Source organism: Sinohyriopsis cumingii, chromosome 18, assembly GCF_028554795.1.
Source record: "Sinohyriopsis cumingii isolate HCF-2022 chromosome 18, ASM2855479v2, whole genome shotgun sequence".
NCBI classification, from domain to species: Eukaryota; Metazoa; Mollusca; class Bivalvia; order Unionida; family Unionidae; genus Sinohyriopsis; species Sinohyriopsis cumingii.
This window is the reverse complement of record NC_142978.1, coordinates 90,842,073-90,859,407: the sequence shown is the minus strand read 5'-3', so window position 1 is coordinate 90,859,407 and position 17,335 is coordinate 90,842,073. Positions and strand designations below refer to the sequence as shown.

General features: G+C 36.9%; 1 protein-coding gene across 2 annotated transcripts; it reads right to left on the bottom strand.

Annotated features, from left to right (window-relative positions):
* Nucleotides 1–410: 410 nt before the first annotated feature.
* Nucleotides 411–15,861, bottom strand: LOC149777428 (serine/arginine-rich splicing factor 1A-like). 2 transcript variants are annotated; one of them, XR_016416179.1, is made up of 5 exons: nt 15,597–15,861; nt 13,407–13,621; nt 10,138–10,310; nt 4,242–5,839; nt 411–3,012 (listed from the first exon to the last, which is right to left on the bottom strand). XR_016416179.1 is itself a non-coding variant. In XM_089942052.1 (4 exons), exons 1-4 carry the CDS (start codon nt 15,857–15,859, stop codon nt 5,654–5,656), a joined length of 837 nt encoding a protein of 278 aa, XP_089798178.1. In that variant the 5' UTR covers nt 15,860–15,861; the 3' UTR covers nt 411–5,653. The 2 variants fall into 2 exon arrangements, 1 of the variants encoding a protein (XP_089798178.1); XM_089942052.1 differs by having other exon boundaries at nt 411–5,839.
* Between the last annotated feature and the right edge of the window lie 1,474 nt (nt 15,862–17,335).

Sequence of the window (17,335 nt, the reverse complement as noted above, 5' to 3'; positions counted from 1 at the left end):
ATATAGAAACAACTAGACATCACAAGTATCAATTGCCAGTACAACTTTACATCAAGGAGTAGCAGCAACAAGATTTTAAAGATGGCTGCCATGGTGACCATATTTATTTAGGACCAACAAGACATTACACAAAGCCCTGTAGCAAAACTGATGTTGATATGACCATCCATTCAGAAGAAGCTGCAATAACAATATTTTCAAGATGGATGCATACTAGACCTCAGTATGAATGTGTGTGTCAAGTTTCGTAGCAATGCTCTAACAGGTTTAGAAGGAGAAGCAGTAACAAACTAATGCTAATGGACAAGGGACAACAGACCATCCCACAGCAAAAGAAAGCAATACCATTCTTCCCATGGCAGCAAATTCACATCTTTATATAATGGGTTAAAGTAAAAAGCTTACATACATTTAGTGTACATTCGTTTATTTGATGACAAAAGGCAATGTTACATAAGGTGGACCTGAAATGAAAATATTTGATTTACATGACAAAAAATGTTGACCATTATCTTTGGTGCTGCTAACAATCAACATTCCTACCTCTTTTCCTCCAGAGACCTTACCATTATGATCCATTCCCAGCTTCCCACGCTGATCCCTTAATCCCAAGACCTTATCCTATATGGAAACCTCCCAGGATTATCCAAGGATCCTAATTTCTCCAATCCTGAATGATCCCAGGAGGATTCTGCAACCTTTGGACTCCATTTAGAAATCTCCCAAATAATTCAATGGCTCAAAATTTCCTTCATATCCTGAAATTTCCTACAGGAGCATCCTGGGAAAATCCCGATATCCCTGGTATATTCTGATCCAGAATTAAAATCCTGTCCTGACCATTCCATATTTTTTTTTCATCTGATGATAAACAGTGATCCCTGGACTCTGTCCATGGGGACAATGCCCAAGTAAAATCCTGAGATCCAGAGAAAGTATCCCATTATGAAGCCTTCTGAATGAACCCAGTCATTCTTGTTCTTTCTCCTAGCTGCCAATCTCTGAGGAAAAATTAATGTTCATTAAATTCAGAGAAAGGTTTTTCCCCCTAAGAAAGCGATACTGAATGCCTATTGGAAAAGTTCTTTATTCCCCGTTTGTTTTTTCCATCCCAAATTTTCAAGATTTTCCATTTCTAAAAGGGTACATTTTCCTTGAGAAATTCAGACAATCCTGCAAGGATAATCAGAAATCCAAACTTTTTCCCATCCAATGCAAATGTTTTTTCCACGATCTCCAGGACTATGATTGTGTTTAGACTACAATTTGTGCCACTCAGTAGGAATTATTTTTAATGATCCTAATGAATGCACCTAGTTCCTTGCCTGTCCAGTGTGTCCTGGTGTACAATTTTCCTTTGAGGTCAATAACAAGACACAAGCCCAAACTGATAATGTGGTAGTCATTTTCAGAAGATTAATAAAAGCCTAGACTAATGAGAAGTCATTTTCAATTGTCCAAACAAAGTTTTGTTTTGAAAAAAAAAAATTAACAAAAAAGTATCCTCAACAAGTTTATATCAAATGTGCACCATGGTAACAATTTTGGAAGATAGATGTCCAACAAATTTGCAATTCCCCCCTCCCCCATCTAAGGAAACCAGATTTTGTTCAGTGCCATTATAACATAGAAATTAGAGTTAACTTGCATTGCTATCAGGACAGTAAATGGATAGGTTTGTCATACATGCAGATATTATAGATAAAACTTGTGATGCACATTAATAAAAACTTCTGATGTCTTGTTATCGGACTTAAATGCTAGAATATTGTGTCAACATAAAGTTTGCTTCAGATCCATTGGGGCTGAGGTCTCCTTTCTTTCCATGGAGAAATGGGATCTTCATATTTCTTTCTCCAGAGTAGGGGAGTCCATGATTCTCAGATTCCATCATTACATAATATTAACCCCCAAAAGGTTGGAATTTGAACAAATCCTTACCAAATGGAACAAATGCATAACAAAGTCTGGCTATGCGAGTTACCTATATACAAAACATTACACCAGGAAAATTCAGACCCTGGTATCTAGCAGAGATTATAGTTTCTAAATTCTTCCAGGTAAGGAGGTTTGTTGGCCAAATTAAATCTATTTTGTGGGATGCAGTGAGTGATTAGTCATGTGCCAGTCATAGCGACTGGATTTCAAGCTTTTGCAATCATACCATGGTTTAGCACATATAGGTAAGAGAAGCCAGCCAAAACATTCCATTCAATCAATTCTTTTTATCATTGCTACACTGTGAAGAAATGTTTCAAGTTGCATGTCGAGGAAACTGTTTAACCACAGACCTTCAAAGAATAGCACATCCCAGCTCAAATCCTGGTGTCTTCAATCCTTCTCAGGGTATCCACTTTAAGAGGTTGAATATGCACAAAAATCTTTACAAAAATCTTTGTTTCCCCATATTTCAGTGTACAGTTAAGCCTTGGTAATTTCCAATAAATACAGGATACATCCTTCAAGATGGTCCTGAAATCCTTTAAATCCAAAAGCGATGAGAGTTTCCTACTAAAATGGAGGACAGCCATTTAAAATTCCAGATCCAGCCCATCTGAAATTCTTGACATCATGGCAATCCAAAGGCCATGAGAATTTCTAGCAATGATTGGGGGCAGTCATTTAAATATTCCCGATATCCTTGCAATCCAAAGCCATAGGAATTTCCCAAATAAGATGGTATTGCCTTTTTAAAATTTCTTTCCATCCTTGCTATCCAAAAGCCTTATAAATTCCAATGAAGAATTGGGGGGCAGCCCATTAGAAATTCCGGATATTCTGTTAGAAATTCCTAACATCCCTGCAATCCAAAAGCCAGAACTTTCATTTTAAGATGTGGGGCAGCTTTAAAAAATTTCCTTATATCCTTGAAATCCAAATGCTACAGAGATTTCCAATTAAGGGGGGGTGACAGCCTTTAAGAAAGTTCCAATATCCTTGCAATCCAATCCATTAACATTTTAAATCCGCTTTATCCAATCCTTCTCAAGCATGTAATGTGCAATTCCAAACCTTTAGAACCAGAAAGAGAAAATTATTAATGCAAAATTTCATGATGATTTGGAACTAAGCAATACAAATAATCAGTATTGTAAACCTAGGATAGTGGCATGTAATTTTAATTTAAATTCAAAATTACCAAGATTTAAATATTAACAATATTATCCAGCTAATATTCCAATTAATGATACTTGAAAACAATATCCAACTAAAAAAATGCAATACTATGCGATTTCTACTATTTCTTAAAAACTACTGTTTACATCCTCCATGTCAAGTGCAACTTTGAAAACACTAAAAAAAAATCTACTGATATATACTATCACTAGTTGTCAATTTCTTTGGAGAACAACAACCTCCCTGCCATTTAAAATTTACAAACCTACCCAATTTTTGGAGTTAACATCCGAGATGTTATCATATAACACCATCGTAATGTATCATTGGATCTGATGCAATATCGGCAAAATATACAGATTGGCAAGAGAGTACAGATTTGAACTATCCCTCTGTCAACTGCAATCACTTTTCTTTTCACTGCAATACAGAGCACTAACACTGAGAAAGATGTTTTACCATGATCAACTATCCTTAGTACTAGTACATTTCATTATATATCTGTTTGTCAAATATAAAGAACCAGTCTACAGGCCACAGTGGAAAAATAAAACAATGGAATTTGCAATCAGCTATAACCTTGGACTTTGGCACCTGTCTTCAGTACACATTGTATACAATGACTGACTGGCAACTTGACAGAATAAACATCATTACAGCAGGACACCAATATAAAATGTAGCAATATCATGATAAAACTTCAGGCTCACAATAACATCACTAGCTAACATGTCAAATATTCCTTGTAGTTATGAATTTATCACACATTGTATAAAAAAAGGTCCTCTGAAATATACTGCAGTTTTTTTTATCAACACTAAACAGAAACACATTTCTTTTAAATAAGGATGCATCTGCAAAATATGGGACCATGTCAACTCCATAATTAATGCACTCTTATTTTTGGTTCCTCATAATTTACTACTTACTGCTTTTGCAAACAAAGACAGAAACCTATAAAAATGTGTACAATTTTTTTATCTATCATTCTGGCAATACTCTTTTAGATTCCAACTTCAATATGATCAATTCATCAACATTTCAATGAAATGAATGAATGATTTAATATTTTTATGGACAACTCATTAAAAATGTTTCGGTCCCAATGTGTGAACAATGCATACCCTTTAAAAAAATTCTCCCAGGAAAGTACATTTTCATGCCATGCTATGACTGATTATCTGTAAAATGTGGAACAGACTATGAAGCTAATGTCTTGATCCCTAACTTGCAAAGGACTTCATCCTGGCTCCTTTAATTAACACCCCAATCCAAGATCTGCAAAATTACAGGACAGAAATTGAAAAACTTTTATAGTACAGAACCCTTTACTGAGATACTCTCTGGAATCTGATTTTATTTTATACTCCGATTTTGTCTCAACTACTTGATACAGGAGACAAATTTTAAAAATTCCCTTCCACATCATCAAAATTTGTTGTCACAAGTTCATAGAACATTTTAGACCATGTCATTCAACTTAACCAACATCACAAGAGTCAGGATTGAAATTCCATATAAAGCCAAGTAAAGAAAATATATATAAAAAAAACCAGATCTATCTCAGTATTTGCAATTTCCTTCCTACTGTAAAGTTAAAAGCTCTGGAAAGTGATGCTAATTATAGATTGCTGACCACACTGTAAAATAACTTTTTGCTTGGGCATAGCCAAGATGCATGCTCACAGACCACACTGCAAAATAACTATCCACACGATATTACACATACATAAACCTACAAGTACCAGAGCATGTTGTGCTCTCAACTTCCACAGTAAAAATCCCTGAATTTTGTTGCCAGGCACCCGCACAGACCACGTTTCTGGTGTTTATTACAAATCTTAAGCAGAAAAGACAATGGTGAGCCTGACCTTCCAGTGCATTATGCAATGGCATATCTAACTCTATGCAATTAGCATGAAATTCAGTAAAACTGGCTGCAAAACATTTTCAGAAGTGTACCATTTTCCTATAATCTGACATTTTACTAAATGAAGTCTTCAATATTCCTCAACTATGTATTAAGATTAATTAATACACAGTAAATTGTTCAAAAAACAGCTTAAGATCTACAGTTGTTTCGCATTTCAATCAATCAAGCGTACACCTGATTTATGCATGCAAGCAATCAAACTAAATAATTTGTTTAGTTATGGCATTTTCAATACAAAAAGAACACACTGCAGTTTTAAAATTAGTTAAAATTGTATGAATTTGTTTCAATAAAATGTACAAGATGAAAATACCACAGAAGCTGTACAATTTAAGACTGAAGCTTTAAGCAAACATCTGTGGCATCATCATTCCTAACTTTAAAAGTGAAAAGTTGTAGCAAAGGATACTATTTGATTTTCTGCATTTCATATTTGAATGGCAGCATGACATAAAACTTCATAGAAACATGTGCATGATGAACCCTCATTAAAACACGTGATACTGAAGTTATTTAAAAACATCCTATCACTATATGTACATCTTTCTTCTGGTATGATCAATGAAATTTTCAACCATCAGATACAAATGCAAGTGTCATGATTTAGTATGGGGACCGAGAACGTGATCTTGAACGTGAATGAGATTTCATGGGAGAGTAACGGGGAGATCCACGAGATCGTTTTGGGGGTGTTATGCTTCTGCTTCGTGACCGTGATCTTCCACCTCCACCTCCTCCTCCTCCAGAAAAGCCTCTATCTTCTTTCACTCTAATGTAAGATACTTCACCCTGGAAAGCAAAAGATAACTGTTATGTATATTTAATTTAACTGTTTGTACATTAGTATTAATATTTTGTATTTTATTACATGCTATTGTTATATAACATTGTATGCTGACCTGACCTTGTCCAAAACTCAGTTCATTTCTGCTTGACCAGATAGACTTTTTGATTTCATTCTGTGTAAACAACAAAATACATAGCTAAATTATTCTCTCAATGCATGGGCTAAACATCAGGATCTTTATTAATGGAAAAAGTAAATATGTTTACTTGGGTCAGGGGTTTGGAATTTCCTAAGTGAATTTCACAGGTTATGATTTCGATTTTGTAAACATCAGATCAGTCCAGAAGGTTATGTTTTTATTAATTTATTAGAAAATGCTAATTGTAACCTGAGGTCAAGAAGAGAACTATATAATCTTGTAATTGCGAGGAGTAAGTTGTATATATGTTGTGACCAGTAGTTTTTGGCTGGAATCTCTTTTTGTTCAAATTATTGAATTCAAGTGATTATTTTCTCTGGAAATACAAAAGTGCTCTGATAAAATTCTTGGATTAAGTAATTCACTGGAATTTATACTGAACTCAAACCTGGAATTATATTACTGTGATTCAGCAAAGGACTGTTGATACATCGGCACTCTATAGGCTATAACAGACACATCACCGCCTTCAGTTTTAGATTTCTTTGGGACTTGTACAGAGTTTTATTTAGGACTGTAAATTACATAGAGTTGTGTCCGTAATTATTGGACTATTTTCGGAATTAATATGCCATACATCTTTCTGATTTTCACTTTGTACTCTAAGGAAATAAATATATTTGTTAAATTTTACAAAGCTTGTTCTCTTTCACTCTTTTCTGTTACTTACTTTAATTGGTCTAAAATTTAAAAAAAAGGATGCAAATGAAAACACAATAGTATTTGCAGTTTGTAAAAATAAATTTTGTTTTATTCCATTTTGGCTCTGGAATCTCCAAAGCAAGGACCGTCATAAAATCTGAGTCACTGTCCCAACTTTTTGCCATTTTCTCAGCTAACAAATGCAACTTTCACTCATTCACTCATTTAAAAGTGTCAGTTGCTTATTTTGTGACTCAATTACAGCAAGTGTGTGTACACTTGTCATATGCCTGTCAAGCAAGCATTTATGCATAACAGGTAGAACTTTTTTAATTAAACATTATAAGAGTATTTCTTGTTCAGATTGTCTACATTGTAATCAGTTAAAATAAAACATAAGTGATAATATTTGTCAAATCACAAGACCAAAGCAACAGAAACTTTCAAAAAAGAAAAGGAACATCTGAGTGGTTGTTGAATGTAGCCATGAAAACTGAAATGGTGACAGGAGGTAGGGTTGTTGTTCCATGTGTATTTCAAAATTGTCAAATATGGGATTTTGATTTTGAAATATTCTGTACATTTGCCAAAAAACCCATTCAACAAAATGTTGCCAGCTATACTTCAATTATCATTATCCTACATGTTCAGTTTAATAAAGCAACCAATATTTGAAGATACTTTATTTTGTAAAAATTTTAACATTATTAACAACATTGAAACAGGCTTTCTGCTTGAGCAGGCAGACAGTAATTCCAAGCATATCGGCATATGAACTTTACAAATGTTGTAATATTATCCAGAATTTTCCTTTGAAAACACAAAGGAAGAAAATACGCGACCTTCATAAACCTGGAACATAATATTCCTTTTGTTCACTGTGAAAAACCAAGCTTTCTGCTTAAGCATTTAAGACAAGCATGACAACTGGGTTCAATCTAGAATCAGCCTAAAAGGGCCAATGTACCATGAAGATTTTCACAAGTTGTCACCCAACAACAACTTTCATTAAACAAACAAGTCGACAGGCATGTTATGCCTACTTGATACAATGCAGGTGTTACACTAATGGTCATCACTGAACATAATATTATCATGACCTGAACCCATGTTAGTGCCTAGTTTGCATCTGAAACCCATGAAAAAAAAAAAATTGGGCTTCCTTTGCAGCATGTTTTGGACTGATAAGGAGGCAAAAGTAACCAATAATTGACATATACATGTTAAGCAATGCTGAATCTCAAAACTTTTTGAAAGCAAGGTGCAACTCGGCATCTTGTAGCCCAGGGATAAGTTTGTAATGTTTCCTCTGCACAACCAATCTGACTGCACAGGTGGCCTAGTGGTTTTCGCATCTGACCCAGATGTGGGTGGTTGCAGGTACAAACCCCCAACAAGCCACACCGAAAACAGGTAGAAACAGCTGCCTCGCTAGGTGCTCAGCATTAAGAGTTTAGTATTAGGGCTGGTCAGCCTGGTGTCAGCAAAATGTGACTGGGTGGGACAATATGCTAATGTCTGTGGCTTCATGTCCCAGTGCTAGACATCACTATGAACTGCCGCACTGCAGACATTGTAACGATTTGACTGAAAAATTGCTAAAGCTACATTACAAATCCAAATAACACACAGAACCACTTTTTATGCAGTCAGGAAGAATGGAAAGTGGTCTTCATGAGCCAAGCTTATGTCTGGTTGTAGTCCGATAAATGAAATACCAAACCTGTATTGATAATGATGGACAATTTCTGGCTGATATTCATTAAATCCTGCTGCTGCAGACAAATGTATCTGCAACACACTGGTATACATTTTAGACACCAGTATTTCTTGCTGCTCTGGAGTTACAGTTGGTTTTAGAGCCATTCTGGCATTATCTACAGAATATTACCAGATCAAATCATGTTCATGTTATTCCAACTGGATTTACAAGTTGTCAATCACAGAACTGGCACTGAAAATATTCTGTACATATTGCCAAAAGAACCCATAACCAACAACTTATTATGAGTTATGAGAAAAACCAGCATCTAAAATATGCACAGATTATTGGGGTCAACCCTGTACCAACTGCACTATTTAATGAATAGGTGACACCAGACTCTAACGATCCATCAGTATCAGTACAGGCTTTGTGGACAATACATTGAACCAGACTGGTCAATGCCCCAACATTTATATTCAATGTAATCAGACTATGGACTGTATATTAAACAAAATCATTGTAAAGGACTATGGTATTATCATTTAAAACTGTTCCCACAGTTGGTAGATTTCTATGTATTTAGGAAGGTCTAAGAGTAAAAATAACTGCAAAGGCACAGTGGCAGTTTAGAACGTTACTATTACTGATAATGCTTAGCACTGCTCCTAATGTGAACTACCAAATAATAAGCAAAGATTTAGCACAAAACACTTTTTTGTTAAGAAAGGGGAAGCTGTATTTTTCTGTTAACATTTATCAAGATCACACATTTTAGATATGTCTGCACAGTCTGATAGTATACTGGCCTTCTTGTCTCCAGCATAAGAAGAGAGACTGACATGGATCTTACTCAAGGGGTAAATAGTCTTCTTGACCAGCATTACTTGTGGTCAAAGATCGAACAAGGGTTCTCACAACACTCGTACTCTTGGGTTCTGACACGTTGAGTTTAAATTTGAAACATTTCGCACGCATGGCATATTCTAATCACACACAAGTTATTCTCCAGTCTTTCTGAAATAAGTAACCAAGGGAAAATGAGGAAGGAAAACTATCAAGAACCTGCTGTGTGAAACTTGATTGACAACATCATCAGTGTCCACAAGTCAGTGAGTGGTCTAATGAAGGTGACCCACACGACATACACCACTTTCCTTTTCAGCTGTCATATACTGGCTCATATTAATTGATCACAATGGCTCAAAGACGAACATTTTCTTTCTGCCTAAGGCTCAGAAACAACACAAAAGTGATATCATTCCAACCCTCAACTAAAAGAAACCAGAAGTAAGTAACAATTCTGATAAGGAACATAAATCTCCTAAGTTATAAGAAAGTTTTAGCATTGGTTTGCTCCAAAAATAAGAACCCCTGCTATGAGCTCATGGCTCAAAAATAGACAACTATCAAGATTATCATTTAGACTCTCAGATTTTGGTGTCAAGGGTCAAAAGACCATTAAATTTTAAGTCAAACCGCACATGAGCAGCAAGTGAAACATTTCATCCAGTGTAGATGTTTATTTCTGTATACTGCATGGCTCAAGTAGATTACCATGGGTCGGTGGTTCTTAGTGGGGCTTTCCATGGTTCTTCCTCCACCCTTTCTACTGTTCACCATGTATACAGCCTATCCTGCTCTGAGAAATAGCATTCAATTCCCCCCAAACAACATATACTGCACACTTAATTATAGTGGGATCATCTTCACTAGAGCTAAATGATGCTGAAACAATCACATCCCAGAAAGCATACCTCATGAGAACGGAACTTGGAATCATCTAACTTTCTGCAGGCATACTTCATATCTTCTTTCCTCAAGAACTCCACAACCCCAGTGCCATCTTTGTACACATCAGCATAACACACATCTCCTGCCTCTCTCATGTGATCCTTCAAATCCTGCCAGCTTCCTGAAGGGGGTAAACCTGTTACGGAATCAAGAAATATTTCATTATATGGCATAATCCTTTTGAAAATAAGGTACAGTGGTATATATGGACTATACATGCTTAATGTGCACAAGACTTTCATTAGATGTCGAAGCATAATCCACTCGAGAATATGGTACAGTGGTATGCTGGGACAGTGCATGCTCAAGATCCACAAGACCAGTTTTTACCATACTAGAGACATACAGGCACACCAATACCCATCTTGAGAACGAGTTTAACCCTGATAAATATTTCAAAGGAAGAAAAATGGACATCAGTAGTCTTTGATGAAAACCCCACGTCATTAGGATCATTCATACAGGGGAAGTAATGACAAGATTTTGTTAACAGTCACCATTACAGCCATACTAGAAGTGCAAAGAATGCCATTTTCATTCAGGACCAACTCGGTATTACAAGTCTATAGGCGAACACCCGATGTTAATAATGCCATTCGTTTGTAAGGTGTCGAGACAAGATTTACATAATAACCACCATGGTGGCCATATAAAAGTTAGCCCATTTCATTAGGACCAACTCCACACCATAATAACTCTTTTTATCAAACTGCTTCAAATCCCCCTTTCAAAATGCCTTTCCATTTAAAAGTAACAAAATAAAAACAAGATTTTGAAGATGGTCAGGTACTGGACTTCGTAGCAGCACCATTTCAATTTAAGATCAACAAAAGATCGTCTTTTTGTGAAAATCCCATGTGGATATGAGCATTCTTTCAAAAGAAGTAGTGTTAAGATTTTTGCTGGCCATTAAGGCACCCATATTAGGCATCAGAGTGGCACCATTTCCATTTAGTCTTTATATTCATGAACAAATGTACATCATAAGCCGGGGCCCAGAGTGGCCGAGTGGTCTAAAGAGCTCTCCGTTAACGGATCGCTGCCATCTCACCTCTGTCTGCGTGGGTTCGAGTCTAAGATTCGGCCAATGTGGGTATGTGAGAAAGGTTGCCAGTAGCTTCTCGTGGGTCGGTGGTTCTTCCTCCACCATTAATACTGGCCGCCATACATAGCCTATCATGTGCTGAAAAATGGCGTTAAACCCAACAACAACATCATAAGCCTTCTTGTGAAAACCTCATGTCAATACGACTTTCCATTCAGGACAAGCAGCAATTAGAAGATTTTCAAGATGACCATTGTGACAGCCTTGATGTTGGGCTGGTACCATTTTCATTTAGGACCAACAAGACATAAAATATATTATTAAAAATAACCCATGGAGAAGCAGCATTATGATTTTCAAGATAGCAGCCACTTGGAAATAGATGTCAGATTTGCACAATGTAATTTCATGTATGACCAATAAGAATAATAAAAAAAGTTTAGTAAAAACTTGATACTGATGAGACCATCTATACAGCAGTAGCAATAACAAAATTTTCAAAATGACCACTTTGGTGTCCATTATGGATGTATGAGCAGCACCATTTTTATTTAGAATAAAATAGACCAGGTAACGAAAAATGGGTTTAAAGTTTAAAAGCAAAACTCCAAGTAGTTAGCAGGAGTAGCAATAACAATGGATATATGACAGATGAAAGATCATCCCATACGTTGTGACAGCACATGCATTTGTCTTTCCAACAGACTATGAAATGAGTCTAGTAAACAGCTGCCTAGACTGCATATGTAGCACACAATGTCAGGTAAGGATGGTACTGAAGTATGCTCTGCTCCTGCAGTAAATAATTATATATTAAGTAAAAAGACAGGAAATAAAATATTTGGAATGCAAAAGAACTTTCCAAAACTTTATTCTTGTGCCACACCCCCACTCACATCCAAACATCTTTCCTGCCATACAAGGGGTGTTCTTGAGAGTGAAGGGGACATACATAGTGCAAATTACTATTTCCTATATTTTAGATCATTCTGCAGGAACCATTTGCAAATGCTGAGCCATATTATTCAACATTATGTATCTAATGAAATAAGACATCAGTTAGAAAATACACACCAGAAACTGGAGCAGACAATTCCACAATTCTTTGCCTGCCTGCATCATTTCACCTGTTCTGAATGAACAAAATATATCAAGACAAGCGAGCACATATTGTCTCTCTCCTGGGAAAATTTATCTTCATCGTGACTGGAGAACCTACCATAATTGCAAGCTTAGTCAATACACAGATAACGCAGTCACTCATTTCTGATGCGACCTGGAAAATGTACAAGTAAACAACCAACCTGAGCATCAATGCCACCTGAAATTTTGATACATGAATATGGCCACAATGATCTACCCCATCCAGCTATGAGCACATTTTCGAACAATGTTTCTCTTTTGATCTGTTGGTTTTAACGGCACTTTTAACACAAAACTGGATTAATCAGGATGAGAAAATGGAGTGATGTACCTTTCTGCAACATCACACGCAGGCTTGGACAGGTATCTTCCACAGTTCCATTATCAAAATTGTCTGTGTGTAAATGTTTGCAGAAACCTGACAGTCTTTTGCCTATACATTAATACATGCAGATTCATTGCAATTCTTCTGGTACTCGAGTCTCAGTCCTATTCAAAATGTGTAGAAATTAACAAAACCTAAAGCAAAAACTTGCCCATAATTTACGTGGCGATTACCCGGTTTATGACTCAGTATCCTAACAATAATCTTCAAGGCATATAGTCATGGAGTATGTGCAGAAACCATTCTTTTTGTATATTACACTTACCATGACCATGTTTTTATTAATTGGGTAGTACTTCATCAAGTGTACAACCTGAAAGGTCTTCCTGGTGAGATACGTTTGATCAAATTTTATAAAAATTTGTCAGGTGTTTTTTTTTTTTACAAGTTTAAAACAGATAATGTTGATTGATGCAGGGCCATGCCTCACTTGGCCTTAGAGTCAGGTGACCTAAATTGTAATTTGTATTCAAGATTGCACTACCACAACAATGTTTCAGATTATTTCAAATGGGCGTTTGAACCAGTTGTCTTAGTTTGTAAACTGAGTAACAAGATATAACGATGTGCCAGTCAGAATCAATCTATAAATTTTCTCATCACTGCTATGTTGCTATGATGACTTAGGAACTCTTGGTTCAAACCTAGCTGCTGTATACCTGAAACAAGAACTCTGTACTCTGATCTGCGTGATGGTGGTCCACCACGCATAGGACCCCGCATTCCCCTTGGTGGTCCTCCACGGTCTCCACCACCACCACCACCACCGCCGCCACCATAGCTGCTTGGTCCACCTCCTCTGGGAAACTCTACCCTAAGTGAATAGCCATCATAGTTATAACCATTCTTCTTAGCCACAGCATCTTCTGCATCCCTTAAAAGAAAAAAGAAAACACTAAAACTACATACACTCTATAATCAGGTCCAATAAATTACTATATTTGGGCTACTAAATGTTGATGAAGTTCATTAGCCAATTGAGCTATGTGGTAATAAGACTAACATTTTTAAAAAAAACAACAAAAAACGATAATAATATGCTGCAAAAGCAAGTATTTATGTCTTTACATTGGAGATCATGGCCGGTTGTTGTTGTTATCGGGTTTAACGCCATTTATCAGCACAAGATAGGCTATACATGGCTGCCAGTATTAACAGTGGAGGAAGAACCCGGGAAAACCCCAGAAAGAACCACCGAAAAGCTTCTCACATACCCACATTGGCAGAACTGGAGACTCGAACCCATGCAGACAGAGGTGAGATGGTAGTGATCCGTAACGGTAAGCACTTTAGACCACTCAGGGCCCCAGAGATCATGACTGGACAAATCTACCAACTGAACACAAAGCAATACCAAAATGGGAATCCTGGACTCCTGGTTTTAAAAACCTAGCGAGACCTCTGATCATGTTAGATGCTGTCAAAGCAATGCCTAAAGAGACAAACGGACTCTACTCCCGGGGTCTGCAACCTATTTTACATAGCATGCCACTTTTTTTAGATTAATTACAATTGGAACAAGCGCTTTCCACCAGTAAGAGAGTAACACAGTTAAAATCAAGATTTTTGGCTGCCCTTTGCATGCCAAATGAAACCTCATGACATGCAACATTGTGGCACGTGTGCCGTAAGTTGCCGATCCCTGCTCTAGTGTGTGAATAATTACTCAGGCATGAAGTAATGCAAATGAAAGGACTTTCCCATTTCTGCTTCAGAGATGCTAATCTAAACTTCATTTCTTTTTGTTCAAAATAAATAACCACACATTCGCAGAGGGATTGGCTTGCTTTGGATAATTGCATGATGTGTGATCTATAAGCTAAACTTAAGTGTTTTTAAGACCATCACTCAGACCAAGCCACTAAATTTAAACATTTTATGTGGTGCATCTTAACACTTTATTTACTTTATAAGTGAACTCTAAACCAAAACTGTTTACCATGTGTGGATCAAGTTAGTGACTGGAACGGGATTATGTAGTCGAAATTCCTTCCTCATTTTAGATATTTTGACATTTATGTTGGAGTATGGGGTCAGGACCAATTGGCTACAGAAAAGTTTGAAATTGCCACCACCTAGAGAAAACCAGATTCATGAGGCCTAGAGTATGCATCAGCAATGTTTTTGTTGGTATCACATGACTAGAACATTAATTTGTGCTCTCTGCTCAATGAATCTGGTTTCTCTAGGTTGCTGTTACAGGTTTCTGGTCACTGCTCTTGGAAATAATATGTTGAGAAGTATGCTTTAGTTCTTTATACAAACACTTTGAAATTCATTTAATATTTTCACAATATTAGTACATCGGAAAGGGGTTTATTGCTGGCATCATGTGACTATTGGGATGAAGGCGGCAGTATTTGTTTAGCCACGTGACTAGCATGCAAATGACAAGAACCAGGTCAAAGTTTATCAATGCTGAACTTATTGTCTCTATGTGGATTAAACACTTGAACAAATATTATAATCGCAATTATTCAGACGTATATTTACACATAAATTAGTGGAAGAGTGTCGATATATGCTGCTAAATGTGGGATATTCCTGAAACTTTGACTACTCGTTCCGATGTCAACATCAGAACACGCTATACAAGGCCGTTATTTGGATAGTAAGGCATAGAACTAAAACAAAACCAACAAGTGTTAACTTATTTGTATCTTACATCGTAGTACTACGTACCCCACGTGCGCACCCTCACCCACATTTATTACCGATCATTTTTTCTGCTGCTATTAATGCCCACTTAAGAGTAATTCTGGGGCCTCGCCCTTTCTTTTGTTGCATAAATAAGCGTTTGAAATGATTAGATAGCATGCTATTTCAAGTTCTTCAAATTGAAACTTTACCTCGGGTCTTCGAATTCAACAAAAGCAAAAGGAGGACCCCTTCTCGTTTTCAAATCAACAAATGTAATACGACCATATTTGTAAAATAAATCTTCAATATCGCGTGCTCTTATGTCTGGAGGTAAATTTCCAACATATATTCTGTTGTCTCCACCTCTGTGACTCATTCTGGCGTAAATATTGTATGTTAAGTTGACTTGAGCTAACAGTGTAAAATATGGCCGGCACCAACGCTGTCGTTCACTTCCTGTTTGGTGTATCATGGGATAGTCTAATTTGCATTTCAATTTTCACAATGTATGTGTAAGACGAAGGTCTATACAGACAGCACGTGGTGTCTGTATGAATATTCATGAGTTCGCAGTTTGAACTGGGCGATCTGGACTGGTACACTACTGTTTCATGTTGCCAGAGTCGCAACCACAGAAATCAGACGTTTTATCTAAGAAGTACGGCGAAATCTCTGACAACACTGTTCATTTATATAACCGATAAGGTGATTTCATGTCACAGATTTCGCGGTACTTTATTGATAAAACGTCAGATTCATGTGGTCGCAACATACACTTCATTCTGCATACAAATATGCGTCGGTTCTTACACTTGGGTTCGTTACAGTCCTACATGTAAGACCTTGACGCTAATATTTATGTTTTGTGTGTCGGCACTAAAACAAAACCAACATGTGCTATGTCTTACAGTGTAGGACTAGGGTTCGTTACAAAGAAAATTGAGAGTATCTGTCCATGAATCAAGGGATGGGGGTTCTAACCTGTAACATTACAGGTTAGAACCCCTATCCAAGGACGTCATTTCAACTTGGGGGGGGGGGGGGGCAAAACTTGACGGGCTTGTCAATTTTCGTATATATGCTACAGCAATTTTACAGCACATGCAAATTCCTGCCTCCCCCCCCCCCCCCCGCCAATGACGTCCCTGCCTCCATCCCTTGATTCATGGACGGATACTCCTAAATTTTTCTTTTTTTTTTTTTAAGAAACCCCGGTGGATTTCACTGCTTAATTAACGCTGCTGTGTAGTGTTTTGATGTCGACTAACATCGTAACGAAAGTCAAATTTTCAGGAATATCTCACACAACTGGCAACCAGTAACGACGCTTTTCTACAAAGTAAAGTCATAATGTTTTAGTCAGACTTTACTTACTCTGGTGTCTTTTCTCTAATAAATTCAAATTTTCACAAAAGAAATGGACCCGTTTTCAAGTTTCGTTGGCCTACATTTCAGTTGGCTGGAAAGCAGGGAGGGTGAACCCTACAACTTTCTAGGAGGGTCCATATGCGAAAATAAAGCTTCATACGAAAATGGAAATACAAGGTCACTAACGCCAAACCGAAGCCTCTAACCGACCGAAATTTTCTTTGATTGAGTTAGCTCATTTTGTTACTTTATTTTTGACGTTTGCGTTTCCAAAATTTTACGCGTTTGTTTACCCACCCATCCCACTCAATACTTGTCGTCACCCTCCCTTCTGCTCTAGTGTTGTGTAATTAAATCATTATTATATCAATAATAACACTAACCATAAAATCTCACACATTTAAATTAGCTTGACAGCGACTAGAGGCAATTAAGAAATATCGTCCAGTCCGTGATTCTGTCAAACAAAAATTTGCAAGAGCGTTAGGAGTCTGAAGTTGAATTTGCAGAGGGTGAAGAACAATTATTTGAACCTGTTACAAAGGCTATCAAAGGTCTTCTTCCCAACTGGAAAAATAGC

What these genes read in the sequence shown, in the direction of transcription:
- LOC149777428 (XM_089942052.1), bottom strand. Translation starts at nt 15,859, where the DNA reads ATGATACACCAAACAGGAAGTGAACGACAGCGTTGGTGCCGGCCATAT. An exon ending in GTTGAATTCGAAGACCCGAG is followed by an intron (nt 13,622 to 15,596) that starts GTAAAGTTTCAA and finishes TTTTCTTTTAAG; the next exon opens with GGATGCAGAAGATGCTGTGG. An exon ending in CCAAGTTCCGTTCTCATGAG is followed by an intron (nt 5,840 to 10,137) that starts GTATGCTTTCTG and finishes TTTGCTTTCCAG; the next exon opens with GGTGAAGTATCTTACATTAG.